Source organism: Bos mutus, chromosome 1, assembly GCF_027580195.1.
Source record: "Bos mutus isolate GX-2022 chromosome 1, NWIPB_WYAK_1.1, whole genome shotgun sequence".
In the NCBI taxonomy this organism is placed as follows: Eukaryota; Metazoa; Chordata; class Mammalia; order Artiodactyla; family Bovidae; genus Bos; species Bos mutus.
Genome location: NC_091617.1, coordinates 1,041,832 through 1,067,268, shown reverse-complemented (window position 1 = coordinate 1,067,268; position 25,437 = coordinate 1,041,832). Strand labels below are relative to the sequence as shown.

General features: G+C 41.9%; 1 protein-coding gene across 6 annotated transcripts in view; it reads left to right on the top strand.

The window, feature by feature from the left end:
- ITSN1 (intersectin 1) overlaps positions 1-25,437 on the top strand; it is a 252,754-nt gene that overhangs the window by 89,714 nt on the left and 137,603 nt on the right. For all 6 annotated transcript variants that reach the window (XM_070365814.1, XM_070365651.1, XM_070365712.1 and 3 more), the window contains 6 exons: positions 9,432-9,611; positions 11,322-11,418; positions 14,756-14,856; positions 17,999-18,062; positions 20,923-21,060; positions 22,616-22,731. In XM_070365814.1, the coding sequence (XP_070221915.1) occupies positions 9,432-9,611; positions 11,322-11,418; positions 14,756-14,856; positions 17,999-18,062; positions 20,923-21,060; positions 22,616-22,731 (696 nt within the window). The remainder of the gene's footprint in view (positions 1-9,431; positions 9,612-11,321; positions 11,419-14,755; positions 14,857-17,998; positions 18,063-20,922; positions 21,061-22,615; positions 22,732-25,437) is intronic.

Sequence of the window (25,437 nt, the reverse complement as noted above, 5' to 3'; positions counted from 1 at the left end):
TTTGAACCTTATTGTGTGGCATGTCAGATCTGAGTTCCCTGATCAGGGATTGAGCCTGTGCCCCCTGAAGTGGAAGCTGTGCTGTGCTGTGCTTAGTCGCTTAGTCCTTGTGACCCCATGGACTGCAGCCTGCCAGGCTCCTCTGTCCATGGGGATTCTCTAAGCAAGAATTCTGGCCTGGGTTGCTATGCCCTGCCTCAGGGCATCTTCCCAACCCAGGGATCAAACCCAGATCTCCTGCATTGTAGGCGGATTCTTTACCAATTGAGCCACCAGGGAAGTGGAAGCTAGCAGAGTCTTAACTGCTAGATCATGAAGGAAGTCCCCAACAGTTCTGATTTCTTCTCTGTTCTCACCCTAGGCTTTAATTATTTAGCTTGATTTAAAGATTACAGTAATAAGATCCAACACGTGATTCTTGGGAAAGTTCTTAGACAGTTTAAACAAAACAGAAAAATGGTGGATAGAGTTTCCCTCTCTCCCTTCATCCTGATATATCTGATGACAGGTGATAAAGTGAAGGAGGTTTGGGAGGGGGCAATCATAGTCATTCAGGTTGTCTCTGACACAGTTAATGATGCGTGTGTCCTCAGTCGTGTCTAACTCTTTGCAACCCCATGGACTGTAATCCGCCAGGCTCCTCTGTCCATGGGATTTTACAGACAAGAATACTGGAGTGGTTTGCCATTTCCTCTTCCAAGAGATCTTCCCAACCCAAGGATCAAACCCGCATCTCCTACGTCTCCTGTATCTACAGGCGGGTTCTTCACCACTGAGCCGCCTGGGAAGCCCACAGTTAATGATAAGCTGAGATAAATAAATGGTGTTCTTAAGAGGTTCACTGTTAAAAGCACACTGTGCATTGCCTTTCTTTCAGTGAGTTTGTGCCACAAGTCTGGGTATGTTAGGGGAAAGGTCCAGGTTTTGGGTTAGGCAAATAAGACAGTGATCCAAGAGAAGGAGGAACAATGCAAAGTCACAGGAGAGCTAGAGGTGGAAGGGCAGAGGTGAACAGTGCTGTGGGCTGCTCCGAGGGACCAGCGCCCTCCCTGGCCATCTTCCACCATGTATTCCCAGTTCTGAGCCCTCCGTTAACCAGCTTATTTCAAAGGGGTGGTTGCTCCGAATGCCTGACGGTGCTTGTAGCTAAAAGAACTACAGGGTGTTTGGTTTGCTTTTGGCCTCCCTTCCGAGGCTGCAAGAAGAAACCTTGATGTGGAGAAAGGGTCAGATAACCACAGGCATCCCATTTCCTCTTTTTCCCTCAAACCCAGGTGTCAGTAATTCTTCCTCTGACATGTAATATGTCTTCTCTTATTCCGTTCTGCTGTAGGAATTTCAGCTCTAGGGATATTGCTGATTTATTTTCAGGAGCAGTGCCATCATTGTACAGAGGGTTTTACAGTCACTTAAGTAACCTGCCCAGCCTCTAAAGGAAGCCAGGATTTTTTTTTTTAATTGAAGGATAATTGCTTTACAGAATATTGTTGATTTCTGCCAAACATCAACATGAATCAGCCACAGGTATACATATGCAGGATTTTTTTTTTTAACTTAAAAATATTTTTAAATGTTTTTGGCCATGCCTCGCAGTATATAGAATCTTAGTTCCCCGACCAGGGATCAGACCTGTGCCCCTTGCTGTGAAAGCGCTGGAATCTTAACCACTGAACCCCAAGGGAGGTCTCTGGGAAGCTGGGATTTCTTAACTGCCCTCCTGCCATTCAGACCTTAGCTCTTCCCCTTGGCTTCTCCACTGCCTTTCCTCCTGTCATTCTTGTCACATCGACCTCAGTAAATTTTTCCAGAGGATTAATTGTGAGGGAATAACAGACGATAAAGAGAAGTTAAAAGTACATGGTCCCAATCCCCACTTTTGCCCAAGTTTACTCAAAAATCTGGCCTTTGCCAAAGTAATTTTTTTCTTATGATTCTTCTGGCTAATTGAAAACATAACTTATTACTATTATCAGTATTTTATAATTAGTATGAGACTTTGTCTGACCATGGGTTTTCTAGCCCTGTGGTCTGTCTTCACATGTAGCGTGTTTTTTGGTCACAACAGTAACCCTGAAAGTGTGCAACGGATTGTCAACCCTTTCACACAAAGGAGAGAACTGAGACGCCAAGAAGCTGAACACCTAAGCATGTTCCAAGGGGCTGCCCTGGTGACTCAGACAATGAAGAGTCTGCCTGCAGGGTGGGAGACCCAGGTTCAGTCCCTGGGTCTCTCCCTGGGAATTCTCTGGAGAAGGGAATGGCTACCCACTCCAGTATTCTTGCTTGGAGAATCCCATGGAGCCTGGAGGGTTATAGCCCATGGGGTTGCAAAGAGTCACACACGACTCACAAGGAACACTTTATTTCATGTTTCTGAAAGGGAGGCAGAGCCTCTTTAAACTCAGTTGTCCTCAAGGCCTTTGGTTTCCTCTTTTCCTTCTCTCTTCCCACCTTCATTATCACCAGATCATCAGAGTGACACAGGGCTTCATCACTCTCCCGAGGTTAATGCAAATGTTAACGCACCGTGGAATTTAGGCTGGCTAGAGCGACTTCACTTTCACTTTTCACTTTCATGCATTGGAGAAGGAAATGGCAACCCACTCCAGTGTTCTTGCCTGGAGAATCCCAGGGACAGCGGAACATGGTGGGCTGCTGTCTATGGGGTTGCACAGAGTTGGACACGACTGACGCGACTTACCAGCAGCAGCAGCAGCAGCAGCAGCAGCAGAGGTTGAATAGTCATTTTGTTAAGAAGAGGAAAATGGGGTGCAGTGATACTGTGATTTGCTTAAGGGTGCCTGGCCGTATTCCAAGACATTCTGTGATGAGTATGCCTCGTACCTTCTCCCTTCAGTGTATTTGCACACACCATCATTCTTCTTTGACTCTGAACTCAGATATTTCAGGGAGAGGTTGTTGTGATTGTTTCTGTTTTTTGCCAGAGTCCACAGTTTTACTGGGTCAAACCAATCAATATCTTTAAGTCCCGACTGTGTGTCCTAGTTGCTGGGAAGGGGGTAGTGAGTAAAACATTGTGACCCCAGTTACTATGGAACTTGTTGGCAAGTTAGGGGAAGAAACAAATAGACAAATAGTTCTGTGAAACAGGGTGACATGACAGAGACCCAGGGCTTCCCAGGTGGCAGTAGTGGTAAAGAACTCACCTGCGTTCCATCCCTGGGTCAGGATCCCCTGGAGGAGGGCATGGCAACCCATTTCAGTATTCTTGCCTGGAGCATCCCATGAACAAGGGAGCCTGGCAGGCTACAGTCCATAGGGTTGAAAAGAGTGGAGACTAAAGCAACTCAGCACCCATGTACTCATGAGAGGTGCAGAGAGGACCAGGTGGCTGTTGCTCAGGCGCTCAGTTGTATCTGACTCTTTGCGACTCCATGGACTGCTGCAGCATCTCCCAGAGCTCGCTCAAACTCATGTCCATGGAGTCGGTGATGCCCTCCAACCGTCTCATCCTCTGTCATCTCTTTCTCCTCCTGCCTTCAGTCTTTCCCAACATCAGTCTTTTCCAGTGAGTTGGCTCTTTGCATCAGGTGGCCAAAGTATTAGAGCTTCAGCTTTAGCATCAGTCCTTCCAGTGAATACTCAGGGTTGATTTCCTTTACGATTGACTGGTTTGATCTCCTTGCAGTCCAAGGGATTCTTGAGCACCTTCTCCAGCACCACAGTTCGAAGGCATCAATTCTTTGGCACTCAGCCTTCTTTATAGTCCAACTCTCACATCCATACATGACTGCTGGAAAAACCATAGCTTTGACTAGATGGACCTTTGTAGGCATAGTAATATCTCTGGTTTTTAATATGTTCTCTAGGTTAGTCATAGCTTTACTTCCAAGGAACAAGTGTCTTTTAATTTCATGGCTGAAATCTACAGTGATTTTGGAGCCCAAGAATATAAAGTCTGTCATTGTTTCCATTATTTCCCCATCTATTTGCCATGAAGTGATGGGACCAAATGCCATGATCTTCATTTTTTGAATGTTGTTTTAAGCCTGCTCTTTCTCTCTCCTCTTTTACCTTCATCAAAAGGCTCTTTAGTTCTGCTTTGTTTTCTGCCATAAGGGTGCCTATGACAGAGCTGCATCTGCGTATCTGAGGTTATTGTTATTTCTCCTGATACCAGGTGGTTAGGGAGAATTTACCCAGGCAATAACTTTTGAGCTGCCTTAGGTATGGGGGAAGAGAACCCACCTGGAAAAAACAACGGGTCCTAAGGCAAAGCTTGGTGTGTCAGAGGAACAATAATGAGAGGCTTGCACCTGGTGTCCTTAGGGCTTCAGGTCGGGGAGGTAAAGTAGGAGCCAGGTGGTTTGGGACCTAATAAAACCACTAAGTGAACTGAAAGTCGCTTAGTCATGTCCAATTCTTTGCGGGCCCATGGACTGCAGCCTGCCAGGCTTCTCTGTCCATGGGGTTCTCCAGGCAAGAATACTGGAGTCGGTTGCCATTTCCTCCTCCAGGGAATTTTCCTGACACAGGGATTGAACCCAGGGCTCCCACATTGCAGGCGGATTCTTTACCTCTGAAACCACTAAAAAGTTAGCATTTTTTTCTAAGTAAGTTCAGTTGAAAGCTTTTGAACAGGGTGTAAATGGCTGATGGACATTTAAAAAAATATAATCTATGTTATCTGAAGATGGTTTTGGTTTTTTTGTGTGGGTTTTTTCTGTTGTTGTTGTTGTTTTGTCATTTGTGTTATCTGAAGACTAGATTACAGGGGACAAGCCTAAAATCAGGAACATCAATAAAGAGGCTTTTTCCATAGGCAAGAGATTATGGTAATCTAGATCTGGCCAGTGATAATCAATGTGAAAAATAGCTTAGAATTAGTTTCATCATATCCTGTATTGTGGAGGAAAAGTAAATCAGATTTTGACCATATTAGGCTTGAAGGGCCTTGCTGATTTCGCAGTCGAGATATTAGGGAGGCAGATAAATCTGTATGTCTGCAACGCAGGAGGGATTCTCAGCTCTGGTGAGTTTGAGTATGGATGGCAACGAAAGCCCTGGGACTGATATAGGATCTTAGAGAGAAAGTTGGGAGAGGATTTCAATCTTAAATGGAACCAGAGGATATATACAGTGGAGAATCTCATGCATGAATCCTCAGGAAAATGAAACTTAAGAACAGAGGTACTACTGATCAGGGATTTACAGAAAACGGAAACTGATCTGTTGACGGATGAACCTCCACCAAGAGTTTCTTCTCTTCCTCAAGCCAATGAACTTACTGCTTGGATTCTAACTGAATTCCCTCCTCTTTATGATCCTTATCCATAAATCCAGCCCACCCCAAACCCTCAAAGGACTCACTTGTAGCTTACTACAGTTGGTATGTCTAGAATTGCAATTCTTGGGGCTTCCCTCTTGGTCCAGTGGTTAAGACTCATCACTTCCAATGCAGGGGGCACGGGTTCGATCCGTGGTTGGGGAACTAAGATCCAACATGCCTACCAACCAAGAGAGAGAAAAAAAAGAAAGATATCAGGATTGCAATTCTTCTGCTATTCCTGCATAAGCTCAACTTCCGGTGATTCAGTGTCCCTCTTCATTTAGGTGGACAGAGTGTAGCTAGAGTATGCAGAACACTTAAGATCACACCTTGTTTCAAGTGTGGGTCTCCATGTTTGAGTTGCTTCTGTGCTGTGCTTAGTCACTCAGTTGTGTCTGACTCTTTGTGACCCCGTGGACTGTAGCCTGCCAGGCTTCTCTGTCCATGGGGATTCTCCAGGCAAGAATACTGGAGTGGGTTGCCATGCCCTCCTCCAAGGGATCTTCCCAACCCAGGAATTGAACCCAACTCTTTCACATTGCAGGCAGATTCTTTACCATCTGAACCACCAGGGAAGCCCAAGAATACTGGAGTGGGTAGCCTATCCCTTCTCCAGGGGATCTTCCTAACCCAGAAATCTAACCGGGGTCCCCTGTATTGCAAGTGGATTCTTTACCAGCTGAGCCACCAGGGAAGAGTTGCTTCTGAGGGACTGAGTAAGAATAGGACACGAGAGTGATTGGATTTGACATTTGATAAGATGGGTTTGGGCCTGATCTTGGGCATCCCTAGTGGCTCACAGTAAAGAATCTGCCTGTAACGTGGGAGACCTGGGTTCAACCCCTGGGTCAGGAAGATCCCCTGGAATGGTAACCCACTCTGGTATTCTTGCCTGGAGAATCCCATGGACAGAGGAGACTGACCGGCTATAGTCCATGGGGTTGCAAAGAATCGGGCACTACTGAACAACTTACGCTTTCACTTTCACTTTGATGAGCAGTTTCCTTGGAGTGGTAGGGACAGAAGCCTGCTGGAGGCCTGGGAGGGCGGAAAGTTTAACCGTGAGGTGGAGCCTGTCAGCTAAAGGATAGCATGTTGATGGTTGGAAAGGCTCCGGTGTTTTTAGAGTCAAGGGGAAAACTCAGTGGTTGAGGAGAGTGTGGAAAATTTCATGAATTAAGAGATGGCATCTAAAACCTTGCCTGGGGGATGTGTTTGTTTAGAGGTATCCAGAAAATGCCATTCATTCAGAAGAGGCCGTCACTTGGTAAGAGGGGCAATTTAAAAGCTGAGTAGGTAACTGAAATGGACAAATCATGGTGTTAAGACAATAATGATGGGGGTTGTCCCTGGATTAGAAGACTTGCAAGATCTGGTCCCTATGGACTCTTCAAACTGACCGACAAGGCTGCCTTTGATGATCAGATCCCACACCAAGGAGGAATGACTGGGAGTGAGTAAAGATTAAACAGGGCAGGGTAGCAGAGACAGGAGGATGAGAAGGTCCAGACCTACATGGGGGAGGAGACTGAACCCACCCAGGAAGCCAGGCTCACACATCAAAAGGAGCAACAGGCAGCATCAGGCAGGGTCAAATCCCACACACAGTTATTATTAGAGAGGAGACAACGGAGAGACCAGCAGCACCCTCATGGACAGTGGCTGTGCACCAGTGACCGACTATTTCAAAACAAGCCGAGAGGCGCTAAGAAAATGGTGCAAGTCATGAACGACTGGCATCGATCCGAATTTTTTAAAACTCCAGAAATCAGGTGACCGCTCCAGAAAGAATGAGACATAAAAGAAAAAGTTGTTTCAGAAATGAAGAGTGAACCAGAGGCAGCACGAGAGAGACTGAAGAGAAACAGAAAGCAAAAAAAAAAAAAGAGGACAGTTTCGAGCATTAAAAGGAAACGACAAAAGAGACAAAAAGAATTTGAGAACAAGTGCCAAATGATGAAGGTGAAAAGAACTGACTAGCTGGTTAGATGGGGCCTCTGAAGAAGAAAACCAGAGCAAGGGAAGGGAAATGAGAACAGCTTTCCTGACACGGCAGGTTTGAAACTAAATTTGAACAAATAAAGCACGTGCCTAGGAATATTGTCCTGGAGAGGATCAAGACCAAGATTCATTCTAGTAAAACAAAAAGTCACTTGGGCACAAGCAAATAGAAAGCACATGGCTAACAAGAAAGAGAATTAGAGCATCTTCCGACTTCTTCCTGCCAGAAGGAAATGGAGTGACATATTTAAGATTCTCAAGGAAGGAATCGGCCAAGAATTTTGTATCCAGAAAAAACACACCAACCAACGTTCTAACTCTGCGGACACTGACTTTATATCTTATAATTAAATTCAATTCTGACACTCACTCTGGTCGTTAGTGTCAGATTCCACAGGCTTCAGTCCCACAAGACTGACCTCACTTTAGATCTGAGTCACAAGTGCTGGGGTGACTTGGCTCCAGAGTCAAGACTACAGAGTTGTTGTTTGGTCGCTAACTCATGTCTGACTCTTTGTGACCCCTTGGATAGCAGCACACCGGGCTTCCTTGTCCTTCACCATCTCCCAGAGTTTGCTCAAACTCATGTCCATTGAGTCGATGATGCCATCCAAGCATCTTGTCCTCTGTCACCCCCTTCTCCTCTTGTCCTCAATCTTTCCCAGTGTCTGGGTCTTTTCCAATGAGTCAGCTCTTCACATCAGGTGGCCAAAGTATTGGAACTCCAGCGTCAGCATCAGTCCTCCCAATGAATATTCAGGACTGATTTCCTTTAAGATTGACTCAAGTCAGAGGCTCCTGCAAACCCTTCTCCCACTTTTTCAATTTGCTAGGATAGCTCCCAAAACTTTGGGAAACTTGTATTTACATTTGCTGGTTTTCTATAAAGGATATTATAAAGGGTACAGATGAACAGGAAGATGGAGAGGTGTGTAGGGTAAGGTCCTAAAGGGTACTGAGTGCAGGAGCTTCTGTCATCCAGGACCTGGATGTGTCCACCAGCCTGGAAGTTCTCCAGACCTTGTTGTGTAGGAGTTGTGAGGCGAATGTGATAACCACTACAGTACAGAAATGAGGTCCATCGTGTAGGAGTTGTTATGGGAATTTCATAACAGAGGCTTCATTGATGAAATCATCAGCCTTTGATTAGCTCAGTTTCCCCCGTCTATTCTCCCCTGATGTCTCATCAAACACAAGATGACAGTCTTCCTACTCCAGAGATTCCAAGGATCTTAAAAGCTCTAGTGTCATGAACCAGGGACTAAGACCAAATATTTTGGCAGAAGATGTTCCTATCAGTCAGGAAATGAAAAGGATTTTAGGAGTTCTTCTGGCCTCCCCGATGGCTCAGCAGTAAAGAATTCGCCTGCAATGTAGGAGATGCCAGTTTGACTCCTGGGTTGGGAAGATCCCCTGGAGAAGGAAATGGCAACCCACTCCAGTATTCTTTCCTGGAGAATCCCATGGACTGAGGAGCCTCGTGAGCTACAGTCCATAGGGTCGCAAAGAGTTGGACATGACTGAGCAACTACACATGCACGCCAGAGCTCTGTCAAGAATAAGGACCTGGGGCCAAAGATCAGATCTATACTTCTTATAATGTCACAATATCACAAGTTAGGATAGAAAAAGGAAAAAGAATAGAGACATTTAGTTTAGTTCTATCTTTTTTTTGTTGTTGTTAGAATACTTTTATAAACAGAAACTTTCTCATCAAATGTTTGATTCCTCTGAGGTTCAATGTGTAAAGGGAAGGTGGGTTAATGGTTTATTTTCTGCCTTTATTTACTAGTTTTCAAAATAAATAGATTTCCTCTGGTGACCAATTAGGATTTTTTACAAAAAGTACCTCATTGTGAATTTATGAATTGATTTCCCTTTGCTGGCTTTCAGTCTACTGTGGTTATTATTGGTGAACATTGGCCAGTAGATTTCTCTTTAAGCTGGGGTCTTGAGCCCTTTCCATCTGATCATTGACAATGTTTAATACTTTTCAAAAGGATTAATCTGAATTCAGATTTTAAATGGGAGTATATTACGACTGGAAGAGGGTTTTCCTCTCCATGCATTCCTGGGTTAATTATTGTTGAATGCTGAAATGTGGTTCCATGTGAATTTTATTGGGATTTTCCCTTCATAGGTATGGGAGGTATTGCCAGCATGCCGCCGCTGACCGCTGTTGCTCCTGTGCCAATGGGCTCCATTCCTGTTGTTGGGATGTCTCCCCCGCTAGTGTCATCTGTTCCTGCAGCAGGGGTGCCCCCCCTGGCCAATGGGGCGCCCCCGGTCATACAGCCTCTGCCTGCATTTGCTCATCCTGGTATGTGACCTGCTAAAGCCACAGGCTGAAGTTCTATATGTATTTTACTCGTCATTCTCATTAAGTCTTCTGTTTTCACACTCGGATTATATTTACATAGTATTTTATTCCAGAAGAATTCATCTTTTTTTTTTTTTCATTTAATGTCTCATTTTGGGGAACAGCTAGTCTAGAGAGAGGGCATGAAATTACGTACCCTTGGCTGCCATTGTGCACAAAAGTGAAGTCAACAGCTAAAACCAAGAGCATAATTCCCTTTCAAGGGCTTGATGAGAGCAGCTCAAGTTTGAACAGCATTTGAACACTTTTTAGTTCCATGTATCACTTACTACCTTTCTTCAGCTGCCATGAACTGCTAATAAACAAGCCAATCTCTTAGGAGTAGAATTATGTGGGAGATAAAAAAAGAACATTGGCTTTTTTTTTTTTTGAAGAGGTATAATGAATCAGGCATAGAGGGAAGGAAATCTAATGAATGACTATATTAAGCTTATAGTATTTCATGCTTGCTTAACTGAACAAAGGATTACAAAGTGTCTGGCTTAGCTAATTTCATTTTGAGACTTTATTCAAAGTCTTTCTTCCCTTTAAAGAAAAGGTGGCTTAGTGGTAAAGAGTCCACCTGCCTAAAGGAGACTCAAGTGTGATCCCTGGGTCAGGAAGATTCCCTAGAGGAGGAAATGGCAACCCACTCCAGTGTTCTTGCCTGGAAAATCCCACAGACAGAGGAGCCTGGTGGTCTACACGTCATGGACTCGCAAGAGTTGGACATGACTTAGCAACTAAACAGTGACAACAGAGAAAAGCATAAAGTGTAGATGTAGGTAGCCTTAGTCTGACAAATCTGAGTGGGTTCATATCAATATGGAAATTTTTTTCTTGTTTGATCTTTTAAGTACTTAGATAAGTCTGAGTACATTCAGTCATGATGGAGTGTGGGTTTAAGCCTAATCTGTGAGTCTGCCTACGCCCCTGGATTTATTACATCTGTCAGGATGTGTCTCTGTGATCTTTTGTTTTTAAGATGTTCTTGTCACAGGTAGCTTGTCTCTCATAGGTGACCATGACTGTAGGTGACATGGCAGCTGAAAAAGTGCTTGCGATTATTTTTCCCATGTTAACAGTGAATCCACGCCCCGTGTCTTGTTTTCTTTTGTGTCAAATGGTGATTGTTGCAAGGCTGTAGGCCAGGTTGGGAGAAATGCTGGTTAAGGCTCAGAGTTTTTCTCCTGACACATAGCCTGAATGAGACTCAGACGCAGAGGCTGGCCTTCTGTGGCATCACGTGTCCTCTGGCCGAGACAGGTCTGTGACTTCTGGGCTCTGACTCTGGAACTGATGCTTCAGCTGCTTCAGTGCAGTTACAAATATGCCAGCTATCTATTTAAGCTATTGCTTCTTCAGCTGTAGGAACAGATACTATAAAATGTGATACTAAATGTTTAATGAAGAGCCCAACTTTGTGGATGTAAACATTACTACCTAGTAAGGTGGTTTTACGAAGGAACAAGAAAACATTTTTGGCTAGAGGGCAGGAAGCAAGGAGGGAATGACTGTTTTTGAGTCTAGAATGGTCAGAAGGGAGAAATAATTTCTGCCTTAGAAATTATTTGATGACTCAAAAAATTTTGATGACAATGCATTTTAATTTTTAAAAGGGAAACTTGTTATTTTTGTAGAATTAAAATTATCCAACATTTATTTTTCCAGCTGCCACATTGCCAAAGAGTTCTTCCTTTAGTAGATCGGGCCCAGGGTCGCAGTTAAACACAAAACTGCAGAAGGCACAGTCATTCGATGTGGCCAGGTAAGTTCGCTTGTTTGCAAATGGATGTTGTGGTTGAAACTGTTGTCTGATTGACTCATAAATTTGAAAATGAATTAGCTACGTGTTCCTTACTTATCTTCTTTTATTTTGTAGCATGCTAATATTTGTCTTAATTCTGGATAATGTTCTAGATTTCATTATTTGTTTGTTGTAGCAATGACAGAATCAGAAACACTACTTTTCCTTAAAAAATTTAGTGTTTTTTTTTTTTTTTTTTTTTTTTCCCATGAGGATGATAAATATGTAGTAGTCCATGGTTAACTATTTTGTGTCGGTCATTTGAAAGTTTCTGTGTCGGGGCTCCCTTGGTGGTCAGTGGTTAAGAATCCCCTGCCAGTGAAAGGGACAGCGGTTCAGTCCCACAGGCCTCGGGTCAGCTAAGCCCGTGTGCCACAGCCACTGAAGTGCCTCACGCTGTAAAATAAACAAGTTTATGTATAAAATATTTTATATGAAACTCAGAGTCAAAACTGGCTCTAATTTTATCTCAGATAATCTTATGAAGCCTGTGTGGATTGTTGGCAAAACTTAGATCAGTTTTTATGAAATGAGTTATTCAAGTTAGAGAAGAGCTCTTGTTAATTGGATATGTGGCTCGATTTTGGTAAAGCTTATGTGACCTGCTGCCTTGTATTTTGGCCAGTCTTGGTTCCCATTATCTTTTATGTTTTTATTTTACCCATATTTTCCCCTTGCATAATGCTGCTCTAAAATGAAAAATTAAGTCTCTTGATAAGCTGTCTCAAAACTTTTCAAATGAGAAGATGTAGATAAAAATGATTGATTACATCTTTTCTTGTTTCAGTCCTCTTTATGAATCTTTCCTAAGTGAATCAAGTCATGTTTCCTCTTTAAAGAGAAGAGCATGTTGAATATAACTCAAAAATTCATTACCTTTAAAAAATTAATATAAAGAAAATCCATAAGCTGCAAAGCACTGTGTCAAATGCTTTATGCACAGTAACCCTTTTAATGCTCACCATCTTCTCCAGAAGATGACTATGGTTTTCTCTGTGTTATGAATGAGGAGGCTCAGAGAGTAAGTGACTTGCTCAAGGTAACTCATAAGTGATAGGGCCAACAGCTGAACTGAGGTCTTTCTGACTTTAAGGCAAATGTTCTTAAAATTTGCCCTAGTAACTTTGGTTAATTGTCGAATATAGGTTGTAAGGCGTCAGATAAGGAGTCTGGGGAAGCTAACGCTCAGAAACCCCAAACTCCCAACAAGGGACCATTTTTAAAGGCCAGGTGAAGGAAGGGAGTCACGGTGTGTTTGATCAGCTTCTGCACACCTCTAATTGATGGTGAGGTACCAGGGCAATGCCACAGGGGTTGATGCCGAAGCTGAAGCTCAGATATTTTGGCCACCTGATGCAAAGAGCCACACATTGGAAAAGACCCTGATGTTGGGAAAGATTGAGGGCAAAAGGAGAAGGGAGTGGCAGAGGATGAGGTTGCTGGATAGCATCACTGACTCAACAGACATGAATCTGAGCAAACTTGGGGAGCTAGTGAAGGACAGGGGAGCTTGACGTGCTGCAGGCCATGGGGCTGCAGAGTCAGACACCACTTAGCAACTGAACAGCAGCAACAGCAAGAGGCGGGTGATTGATGTTATCAGTCCTTAGCTTCCAGCTTCCCTTTGGTGGAGTTTTATCATCTGTAAAACAAGTCAGGAATGTGCCTCAGACCCTGTTATCTAGGTACTTCAGGGAGGAACTAAGGATTATGACTGCCGTATGGCGCATCTGCTGATTAAATTGTTACCAGTTCTCCTGGCCCAACTGTGACTTTTGTCACTACATGTTCACATCCTTTCAATCATTAATTCTTGAGCCAGATTTCTGTGACTCAAGTGGGGCCTGGGAGACCACAGCTTTTCTACAAACAAGAGACAGGCAGAGGGAAAAAAGAGAGAGGCAGAGAACATGAGGGGAGAGGTCTGTCCGAGGAAGACCCTACAGCATTCTGCTTGGTTATAAAAACACTGTTGTTGTTTTTTTTTAATAGTTTCCTTCAGTATCTTAAGTTTCTAGAAAGTTTGTGTGATGTGGCATCTAACTTTTTGGATCATGCCTTTTTAGGCCTGTTTACGTTCTCAGGAATTTGGCAGAAAACTATGATTTGATATGTGTAGTCTTAGGCACTTTGCGTTTTATATCCTACATTCCTGGGGTGGAGGGGAGAGATAATTGGCTTCTTGACAAATTGGGAAGAGTTGGAATCTGCAAAATATTAGTTTAAAATGAGAGATTTGTTGCAGAAATAGGCACAGCAGAATAGACCTCGGTAAATGATTTTACAGAGAAATACATAAAACTTGAAACAGTAAATTTTTATAAGTACTTTTCAAGTGTTTGGGAGCAGTTTCTGTGCTTTAAGCAGTGTACATAGTAAGAATAAGGACACAGATAAAGTACATAAATGAGGATTAAAAATTCACTTTAACATGTGAGAAATAGATATTTTTGTTGAAATGAAAGGACATTGCACATGGGGCGTTAGTTGTAATCTGTCCTGGAAGTGGAATGCCATTTTTTTTTACTGTCAGCTCAATCATCATGTTTAAATTACCCTATATAAACAGCGGGCTCTTAACAAACCGTGGGTACAACCAGTGTGATACTGTGTGGGAACTGATCTAAGGAACTGATCACCAGGGAGATCTACACCGAGCTGGCTGCTGGTCAGGGGTTTCCTGAGGTCAGGGGTGCTACACATTGGCAGGAAAGACCAGCCCTGCGTCGCAGTCAGAAGCAGAACTCCTTCCCTTCCTTTCTACGCTGCCGAGAAGTGTTCTCTCCTCTCTCGGAAACTCCACATGTGGGCATGTAAATTCTCAGAATGAAATAACTTCCCCTCATTAGGAAATCCATCATGTATTTTGGTGTAAGACTGTTAAACATTTTTAAAAAATTAATACCTTTAAAGGCAGTTGCTTTTGTTTGCTGTCCACATGGCTTTTAAAACCAAAAGAAGACTGGATGTTACTGTGATCACCTCAGTTCCTAGGAGATTTTCCATCCTTTTGTAGAACCTTTAAATTAGTTTAATTGTATGTATAACTTGAACCAGCCACTTGGTCTGTCCTGTTTACTCAAAGTAATAGGAAGCTCAAAATAATGAGCTTATCTGTATGCAGAGAAAGGGTTGTAACCTTAAGAAATGAAAAAAATCATGATGGAAAATTCTGAAATAGTGATTAGAAACGGAATAAAATGTTAAAGCTAGTTTTCTAGAAAGTTCTTACTTTTTAAAGAACTGGAATGTGCAGGTCCTTGCTGTTCACCCTCTTTTCCTGTCTTTCCTCCCACAGTGTCCCTCCTACAGCTGAGTGGGCTGTTCCTCAGTCATCCAGGCTGAAATACAGACAGCTCTTCAATAGTCATGACAAAACCATGAGTGGACACCTAACAGGTATTTACACATAAGAATTAATTTAGTGAAATATGGTCTCCATTCTAAATGTAAATTGTTTCTAGATATTGGGCCAAAGATTTTCCAGACTTTGCTCTATTTACCTGTACTTCTTTCTAAACAGTGTTTTCATTGTTCCTTTTATCTCATCGACTGATTGATAAGTTCTCATCAACTGATAAGGCCACAGTTACTTCATTCTCTACTGCCTCAGGCTTTTGCTTCTTGGTAATAGAACCTAGACCAAGGATCCCCCAGCATCCCAAATGCCACGAGTGTGCAAATCAAAGCACTAGAAAGGAACACTGCTATGAAGGAAACCTGGTTCACCTTCTGAAGTCCAGCTTTGGAGGTCAACTTGAAACTGCCTACTCAAAGAATCAGTGATGACTGCAGGGGCGGGGTGAAAGGGGAATGATTGGGGAGTTTGGAACCTGGCCTTGCCACTTACCAGCTGGAGTTCAATTTACCTACTTGGATCTTATCTCTTCATGTATAAAAGGTCAGAGTTAAGTTACATGCTCTCTGTGAATTAAAAAAAAGGTTCTGTTGTCTACATCAGAAAGACTCAAATGATTTTATGATGCTGTCCAGAAATCTTTCTAATAAGGGGTGGTGGTGTTTAGTTGCTCAGTCATGTCCAGCTCTTTGTGACCCATGGACTGTAGCACTCCAGGCTTCCCTGTCCATCACCAACTCCTGGAGCTTACTCAAACTCATGTCCACTGAGTCGGTGAAGATTCCCTGAGTTGATTTATCTGATACACCTCATTAGATGGGTATCCCCCTGTTCCTTCCCAACTTGATGTATATACTATTGCATGGTCTTAAAAGATACACTCATAAAAAAAAAGAGTTCTTCTTTAATCAAAGTGATATAAGTAGCTCTACAATTCTAGGCTTCCCTTGTGTCTCAGATGTTAAAGAGTCTGCCTGCAATGCAGGAGATCTGGGTTTGATCCTTGGGTTGGGAAGATGCCCTGGAGGAGGGCATGGCAGTACACTCCAGTTTTCTTGCCTGGGGAGTCCCACGAACAGAGAAGCCTGGTGGCTACAGTCCGTGGGTTTGCATAGAGTTGGACAGGACTGAGTGACTAACATACGCACAACAGAATTCTGGAGCTGCTATTCTTGCTAGTCCTTTTCTCAAAGAGGTATTTTATTATCTCCTTGCATTCTGAAACAGTGACTGTGTTATTTGGTTATTCATATGCTAATCTCAGAAGCTAAAAAGTCTTAGTCATTGTTTGAACTAAACTTTTGACTTCATTGAATTATCTCTGTCCTTTACATTCCTGCTTCCTTGCCCAATCATGGGTACCCATTATAGGCTTTGTGAACTTGAGATTTCATTTATATCCTTAATATTTTCTTCTAAGCCAGTACTCTTTTCATGAATGCAGGCTTCCGCAGGAGGTTGCTCTGTTATGCTAAGATACTGTCTTCACTGTTGCTGATCTAGTTTAATGTTTCTTAACCTGACCTTAAGACTTAACAGAGTCCCATATTAGAATTGCAAAAGACAATAGGGATCACAGACTTTCTCTTTAAAGGGCAAAATACTAAATAGTTTAGGCTTTCAGTCATACACTGTTGTAACTATTCAGCTTTGCCATCGCAGTATGAAAGCAGCCACAATATGTTAAGTGAATGGGCAAGCTATGTTTCAGTGAAACTTTATTTACAAAAACAGCTGGAGGACTGGAGAACGCCTATGGACTGTGGTTTACCAATTCCCGTTCTAGATCATTTCCCTCATTTCAGAGACGAAAGAACTTCCTCTTAGAGAGGGAAAGTGATTTTATTAATGTCACATGTCATTAGAGAGTGGAAGAGTCAAGAGTGGAATCCATATCTCCTGATATCCAGGTCCAGGGCTAGTTTTTAAAGTTTATTGTTACATTTTTTATCAAGTAAGTGAAATATGAACTTTCTTTTATATAGTTCTGTAGTGGGCACAGTGTTGTTACAAGTATAAATGAAAGCTTTCACTAAACTTATGCTGATTCTACTTTTATATTGCCAGTATTCTAAATGCAGTGAAAGAAAGAGTTAGTCCCTTAGTCATATCTGACTCTTTGCAACCCCATGGACTGTAGCCTGCCAGGCTCCTCTGTTCATGGAATTCTGCAAGCAAGAATACTGGAGTGGGTAGCGTTCCCTTCTCCAGGGATTTTCCCGACTCAGGAATCGAATCCCAGTCTCCTGCATTGCAGGCACCATTTCAGCCACCAGGGAAGCCCTCTAAATACAGTGTTAGAGACTAAATAAAATGATCGGTGAACTCTCCTCATTCCAGTATACCGAAGACCAAGCAAAATATTATACATGATAATCTCCCCAGCATAATTGCTACCACTTTGCATTCCTTGATCTATTACCTGTCATCCTGGGCCCACCCCTTGGAAATCATTGAAGGACATGAGACATTTGTCGCTCTCTTCTTAACACTAGTTTATTTAAACATTCAAAATCTTCCATTGTAGGCTTCCTGGTATCTAAAGCTAGTTTCATGCCAGAAATGAAGATATATACACAAGTATTTTAAGAAATGAGAGCTAATTTTGAGAGCAAAGTTGAAATTCCAGGAATTCTTCTTTATCACAAACCTAGGAAATGGCTGTGATATTGGCCATTTATGCAACCATGAGCAAATTTTTTTTTAAGTCTGCATAATGAAATGGGTAGAAGAGTTTTCTCTAAGGTCACTTCCTCTTTTGAGATTCTCTGACTCTTGTCTAAATTTGATAGTCATCATGATGGAGGTGGCAGAGGGTGGCAGATGATATTGCATTTAGAGAGTTCAGCTTTGTGAATAAAAACCTGATACAAATAGAGATGGTCACCTGGACCAAAGGGCAGGTTATATATTGAAACTCTTATTTTTTACATACTCATTCCTCATTAAACATCTATTTAACAAAAATTTATTGGCTGTGTGCCAGGCGCTATGCTTTGTGTTTTTTCCCTTTTTCACTGGGGCTTAATTTCCTTATTGAAAAGCCCATTGGGTAATAGCAAATATTGTTTAAAGCACTGTGATTGCATGAGATTGCATAGTACCTGTGTGCAGAACACTGATCTTCCTAGACAGTGAAGATTTGCTGATTCATCTTTATTTTTTTTCCTGGCTTTCATTTAGGTCCCCAAGCAAGAACTATTCTTATGCAATCAAGTTTACCACAGGCTCAGCTGGCTTCAATATGGTAAGGAATGAAAAGTCCCTTGGTTTATATAAAGTGGAAATTTTATTTCTTAAATAGATAGGGCCTAATGAGTCTTTAGATTGACACTGTTATTTATAAGGGGTGATATATGGAGTATGCTTAATTTTTCAGTGAGTTTTAACTCACAATGATTCAGTAGTTAAAATGATTTAAACTTGTCCCTTTTACTACCCTCTTTTGATTTTTAAAAATACAGAAGCAGAGAGATTAATATAATGAATTCTCAAGAACTCATCAGTTCAGTTCAGTTCAGTTCAGTCGCTCAGTCGTGTCCGACTCTTTGCGACCCCATGAATCGCAGCACGCCAGGCCTCCCTGTCCATCACCAACTCCTGGAGTTCACTCAGACTCACGTCCATTGAGTCAGTGATGCCATCCAGCCATCTCATCCTCTGTTGTCCCCTTCTCCTCCTGCCCCCAATCCCTCCATAACACATCCTAAATAAATGTCCCCTCATGGCTAGTCCTGCCTCTCCCCTTCTTTCAATTATTTTAAGCCAAATCTCAGTCATTATATCATTTCCATCTGCAAATATTTCAGCCTGTATCTTGAGAAGACATAGGAATTTTTTTTCTACATGACCATAATACTAAAAGTCCACTTAAAACTGTTAATAGGAATTCTTATCATTAAGTTAATCAGATAGTGTTTAAATTCCTTAGATTGTCTCATAATTTTTTATAGTTGATTTGTTAAAATCAGGACTAAAATAAATCTATATTTTGTAACAGATGGTTGATACACCTTTTAAGTCTCCTTTAACCTATAAATTTCCCCTGGTCTTATTCTCCCCTATCCCTTACCCACCCCCACCAAAAAAACCCCAGATCATTTGTCCTATGCTTTCTTCCAGCCCACCTTTAGCTGATTGCACCCTTGTGGTGTTAATTCATTCTTGTATTTCCTGTAGATTGGAAATTAGATCTAAGGTAGAGTTTCTCCACCTCAGTGCTGTTGACATTTTTGGCATGATAACTCTTTGCTGGTTAAGTAGTGTCTCTGGCCTCTGCCAACTCCAGTAGTATGATCCCCCCGTCCCCAACATGTGACAATCAGAAATGTCTCAGACACTGACAGATGTTCTTTGCTGTACCAAATCAATCAGTGTTTGAGAACTACTGATTCAGATCTGAGGAGAACCACTTGTCAGATTCAAATTTGATTTTTTTTTTTTTTTGCAAAGTGCATCAGAGATGATACTGAGTACTTTTAACAGGAGGCACACAAATGTCTCTCTATTTTGTAATTAATTTTTGTTTTTTTTTCCGGCTGTGCCGCGTGGCTTACGAGAGCTTAGTTCTCTAATCAGGGATCAAACCTGTACCCTCTGCAATGGAAAAGCAGAGTCCTATCCACTGGACCACCAGGGGGTTCTCTGTAATGATTTTTAGTAGCTATTGATGAGCATTGCCTAAATCCTGTAGGATTCTTTACACTTAAATATTAACTAGAATGGTTTCTTCAGGAGTGTTTCTCTCTCAGTTATGCATTATTCATTGATTCTGCCAGGAAGATAAACCCGGTCTGCACTGCTTACCTGCTAGGATCCTAATTTTGCTGCAGGCACGTTGATTTGGTTGTTTCATAAGTGGTCAAGCTCTAGGTCAAGCCCAGCCTGGCCCTTTCTGTTTTGTATTAAAGAGCCTACCTTTTGCATTAGAGTAATAATAGACCAGTTAGCAAACATCTTATCTTTGTGACACATCCAGACCTCTTGAAGTCTGGATGTGTACCAGTATCCTAGGACCCTCTGAAATAAAAGCTAAAGACCTCACATTTATGGAGGCTGGTTGTTTTCATGACACTAGCATATAATGAAATGTGTGTACCAGCATCTGGAGGCAAGGAAGGGGTGACTGTAAAGAGACAGGGAAATTTGGGCAGTGATGAAACTGTTCTGTTTCATTGTAGTAGCCATACAACTGATTGTGTTTGTCAAAACTCACAGAACCATACTGTATAAAAGGGGTGGATATTACGTAAATTGTACCTTAAAAAAAAAAAAAAAGTTTATGCCACCTGAGGAAATTTCAGACTTTGGAGGAGTTTCTTGATTTATGGCATCAGCAAAGCCCAGTTAGTTGCTCAGTGTAGCGTCTGTTCTGTTGACATCTTAGCAAACAGCTTTGTTGTCTTGCATTCTCTTTTTGGTGTCCAGTTGTTTTTTTAAAAAGTCATATTCTTGGACTTGCTGGGGAAGGTCTGTTTAATTAGCTAATCCTAAATTAAGATTATAAAGAACAGTGGTGATTAAATCGTGAGGTTAAGGAACAGAAAACACCTTGCCTCTGGTTGGAGGCCGTGAAGACCCACCCTTGGAGTCCTGGATCAGGGGTTGGTCCAGTTAGCTAAATGTTGTCTGCAGCTGATTTTGTAGGTGAAGTTTTGTTGTAAAGACAGCTATGCCCATTCATTTCTTTGTATACTGTCTGTGGCTAGTTTCCTGCTGGAGCAGCAGAATTCAGTGTGATAGTGATTGTGTGTTCTGCAAAGCTTAAACATTTAGTATCTGACCTGATAGTCTGTGGAGCATGGTGTTTAAACACACATGGAATGTGAGTATGACATAGCTTAAATGGGTGCAAGGACTGAGAAGCATGTAATTATAATCACAGTTAACATCTGTTGAATGCTGAGCACCATCCCAGCTAGATGGGTTGTCTCATTTTGTCTTTGTAACAGTGGTATGAAGTCGGTACGATTTTTATAAATGGAGGTACAGAAGGACTCAACTGGCATAGAGTCAGAATGAGAAAACAGATCATTGAAATCACTCGTGAATAGTAACGAGCATGCATTTTCATGAAACTAGATTACAATGAACTTTCTGTTGAATAGGAATCTTTCTGACATTGATCAAGATGGAAAACTCACAGCAGAAGAATTTATCCTGGCTATGCACCTCATTGATGTAGCTATGTCTGGTCAACCACTGCCACCGGTCCTGCCCCCAGAATACATTCCACCTTCCTTTAGGTAAGGAATATTTGGTTCTCATAAGAAATTGTGTGCTAAGTATGTTCATTTCAAACTTGGCTTTGTTGGCTGTATATCTTATGTGCATTTTTTCTTCTTGGCAAGTGAATGAAATCTCCACGTATTGAACTGAATCTTCTTAGGCAGCTTTTGTGTTAATCTTTGCCTGTTCCGTACTTTAAAGTACTTAAATAGACTGTTAGTAAAACAATCAAGTATAACATCACAAAGTTGGTGCTTTTGAGACTATCCATGTAATCAAAACTCATCAAATGTTAAAGTGAAACATCAGCCTGCACATAGAAAATAAATAACGGAGATTCTGCCTGTGAATTCTACACATTCCAGAGGTAACAAAATGCTGGCAATGTAGAAATTATAATCAGCAAAATAATGAAAGAAAATTATCCTGGTCTGAATTACAATCTCAGTGGAGAGGTCAAGAGGGTAGTTCAGAGTCCAATTGGGAGGACTGGTATCCCCCACCCACACACAGCCGTGTACGCATAGCCCTCTCAGACAACTGCCTCTCAAAGCTTTAACTCAAAAGACAAATTTGAGCTCTTACAAGTGCACAGAAGAACAAAAGAAGCCCAGATAAGAATTTCTGTCCCGATTCCTCCAATGTCGGGAAAGATTAGGGGCAAAGTCTCCATAAAAGTATGAGACATGGAACCATTGCGGTCAGCACATATGAAGTACGGGGAAGCTGAGAACACGGTGTAGGAAGAAACCAGTAGCTGGACAGTTTGTTCATAAAATCTCACAGCTGCAAGAATCATAAGAGACACTTAACACTGGTGGGTATGTTTGTATGTGTATGTGTGTGTGTGTGTTAGTTGCTCAGTTGTGTCCGTCTCCAGGCTTCTCTGTCCATGGAGGTTCTGCAGGCAAGAAGAATGAAGTAGATTGCCATGCCCTCCTCCAGGGGATCTTCCCAACCCAGGGATCAAACCCGGGTCTCCTGCATCGCAGGCAGACTCTTTGCCATCTGAGCTGCAAGGTGGAAGCTGACATAAAGAAAGCATAGAAAGAAGATAGGTAGACTGGTTTAAAAGAGACAGATAATGGGGAAAGTGAAACTAGCTGGTAAACTATGTGATTTAAGGACTATTAAGTGTAGTCATTCCATGTGTTTATTAAGAGAGCAAATGTAGAGATTCTGGAAAGGGAAAGGAGATGCTCACAATTAGCGGAGTTGCTAGTCTTCCCTTGGAAGAATTTAATATTCCACAGGAAGGAAACTATGTCTCAGACACTGCTCCAACCACTTGATGATTGTTAACTGATTTAATCCTTTGAAATTGTCCTAATTTTGTGATGGTTCTAAATACTTAAATGAACTTGGGATTCATAGTCTGATGACATTCAGATATTCATTTTTTAAAAACTCTTTATATAAATGGAGAAGAGCACATCTTTATCTTTTCCTCACCAAAAATGTCATCTGCTCCATTTTCTATGGCATAATCTTTAAAAGGTGGTTTTTCATGGTTTGCTCAATTCTATCTTGGCAGCTAGACGTGAAACCATTTTCTTTTTTCCACAATTGCAGAAGAGTTCGATCTGGTAGTGGTATATCTGTCATAACCTCAACTTCGGTGGATCAGAGGTTGCCAGAGGAACCAGTTTTGGAAGATGAACAGCAACAACTAGAAAAGAAACTACCTGGTAAGACAGTCTTCATACTGGAATTTTACAGCCTGTTAGAGATTTTCTGTCTCTAGGGCAAAGATGGAGGTAAAATGTATTTAGCTAATGACATTATTGCTATGTTTCTTTACCTGACCTTAGTCAGAAAGGAGACACTTTGCATATGCTTTTTGGATTTTAATATATGTATAGAATGTACTGATGCACCTTTGTTCTAGCTCTGAAATTGAAATCTATTTAACACTTACCAGAAATTTTATAAATGTTATCTATTAAGCACTGAAAATTGATAAGTCTTTAAGGTAATGGCTTAATACCACCAGTATAGAAATAGAATATAAAGTTGCCGTCTATTGTTTTCTCATGTTGTTATAGAATCGAAAGCTCCTTGATAGCAAGAAGCTATTTTAAATTTAATAGGAACCTAATTTAAATTACCCTCATTTACAATGAGAAATTCATCATACTATTAAAATATTCTCTGGTGGTTATGAATTATTAATATGAGATGGTAATTGATACTAAGACACCCTGATGAAATTTATTATGGAGTCAAGAGAAAATGGTAAATACCCTGTCAGTGTCATTTTGCTGCATTTCAGGTGCTCAGGGAATAATCGACCTGCTGAGGACACTACTAGCTCTCCCGCCCTCCTCTTAACTAAATTACTTTTTGTTTACTGAAACTGCTTCCGGAAAATGTTCTTTATGGAAGTGTGTTGAGTAGAGTGAAGAATCTAAACGTTAATAATACATGGTCCATGCCCTCTAGAAGGTTAGGATACAACTGAGGATTTAAGACATCCATATAAAAACCATCAAAGCAATGCATAACTGTGATAAATTCATGAAGGCAGAATTATAGATACACAGCAGAGCTTACTTGTGGTTGGTTAGCACAGACTGGCAAACACACTGGCAGTTAAATCTCTATGGAAGAGGTCACAGTGGAGTTGAGATTTGAAGATCAACAGGGTCATTACAGGGCTGGGAAAGAGGAACATTTCAGGTTAATAATCATGGGAATAAAGTCTTCAAGCAAATAAGAACAGGAATCCTTAGAATTTGGAATTTTCTTTTTCTGTTGGTGGAAGATATTTAATTATTTTTTGGCTGCACTGGGTCTTCATTGCCATGCAAGGGCCTTCTATAGTTGAGGTGAGCTGGGTCAACTCTGAATTATGGTGTGCGGGCTTCTCATTGCAGTGGCTTCTCTCTGTTGCTGAGCAAAGGCTCTGGACAAGCTGGTTTCAGTAACTGGAGCTCTCAGGCTTAGTTGTCCCACGGTGTGTGGAGTCTTCCTGGACCAGGGATCGAACCCATGTCCCCTGCATTGGCAGGTGGATTCCTGTCTACTGTGCCACGAGGGAAGTCCAACATTTCAAGTGTTGAACAAGATGTGACATTATTAGAGGTTTTGGTTAATGCATTCTTTCTTTCAACAGCTGTTTATTATGTGCCTCTGTGTATCAGAAATGGGGCCAGATTTTGGAATTAAAAAGGTATATAGGGACTTTCAGTTTTTGTTGTTTTTTTTAATTGAGGTAAAATTTGCTTAACATAATATTGATCATTCAAAGTCAGCTAGTCTGGGTGCCTTAAACAGCAGCAATTTACTTCTTACAGTTCTAGAGGATAGAAAAGTGCATGATCAGGATGTCATCCAATTCTGTTCCTGGTGAGTGCGCTTTTCCTGACTTGCAGATGGCTGCACTCTCACCAGATCCTCACTTGGCCTTTTCTGGGTGTGTACTTTTGCCTGGAAAATCCCATGGATGGAGGAGCCTGGTGGGCTGCAGTCCATGGGGTCGCTAGAGTCGGACACGACTGAGCGACTTTACTTTCACTTTTCACTTTCATGCATTGGAGAAGGAAATGGCAACCCACTCCAGTGTTCTTGCCTGGAGAATCCCAGGGACAGGGAACCCTGGTGGGCTGCCGTCTATGGGGTCACACAGAGTCAGACACGACTGAAGCGACTTAGCAGCAGCAGCAGCAGCACATGAAAAGAGAAAGATGACTCTCTCTTTTCTTATAAGGCCACTAATTCATAACGAAGGTTCCATAGTCATGACTTTATCTTAACCCGAATTATAAAGGTCCCCTCTCCAAATACCAGCCCACTGCTTCCACGTCTGAATTGATAGGGTGGAAAACACTCAGTCCAAAACAATGGCCATAGCTAGTTACTCAACATTCTCCCTTTTCCCCAGTCCCTAGTAATCATCAGCCTGCTATCTGTGTCTTTGGATTTACCCCCTCTGAATATTTCATAGAAATAGTATTATGCAGTTGGTGTTCTTTTGTCTGGCTTCTTTCACTTAGCGTAGTATTTTTGAGATTTTATCCACAATGTTGTTCAGTTGCTCAGTTGTGTCCTACTCTTTGCAACCCCATGGACTGCAGCATGCCAGGCTTCCCTGTCTTTCACCATCTCCCAGAGTTTGCTCAAACTCATGTCCATTGAGTCGGTGATACCATCCAACCATTTCATCCTTTGCTGTCCCTTTCTCCTCCTGCTTTCAATCTTTCCCAGCATCAGCGTCTTTTCCAATGAGTCAGCTCTTTGCATCAGGTTTCCAAAGTATTGGAGCTTCAGCTTCAGCATCAGTCCTTCCAATGAATATTCAGGACTGATTTACTTTAGGATTGACTGGTTTGATATCCTTGCAGTCCAAGGGACTCTCAAGAGTCTTCTCCAACACCACAGTTCAAAAGCATCAG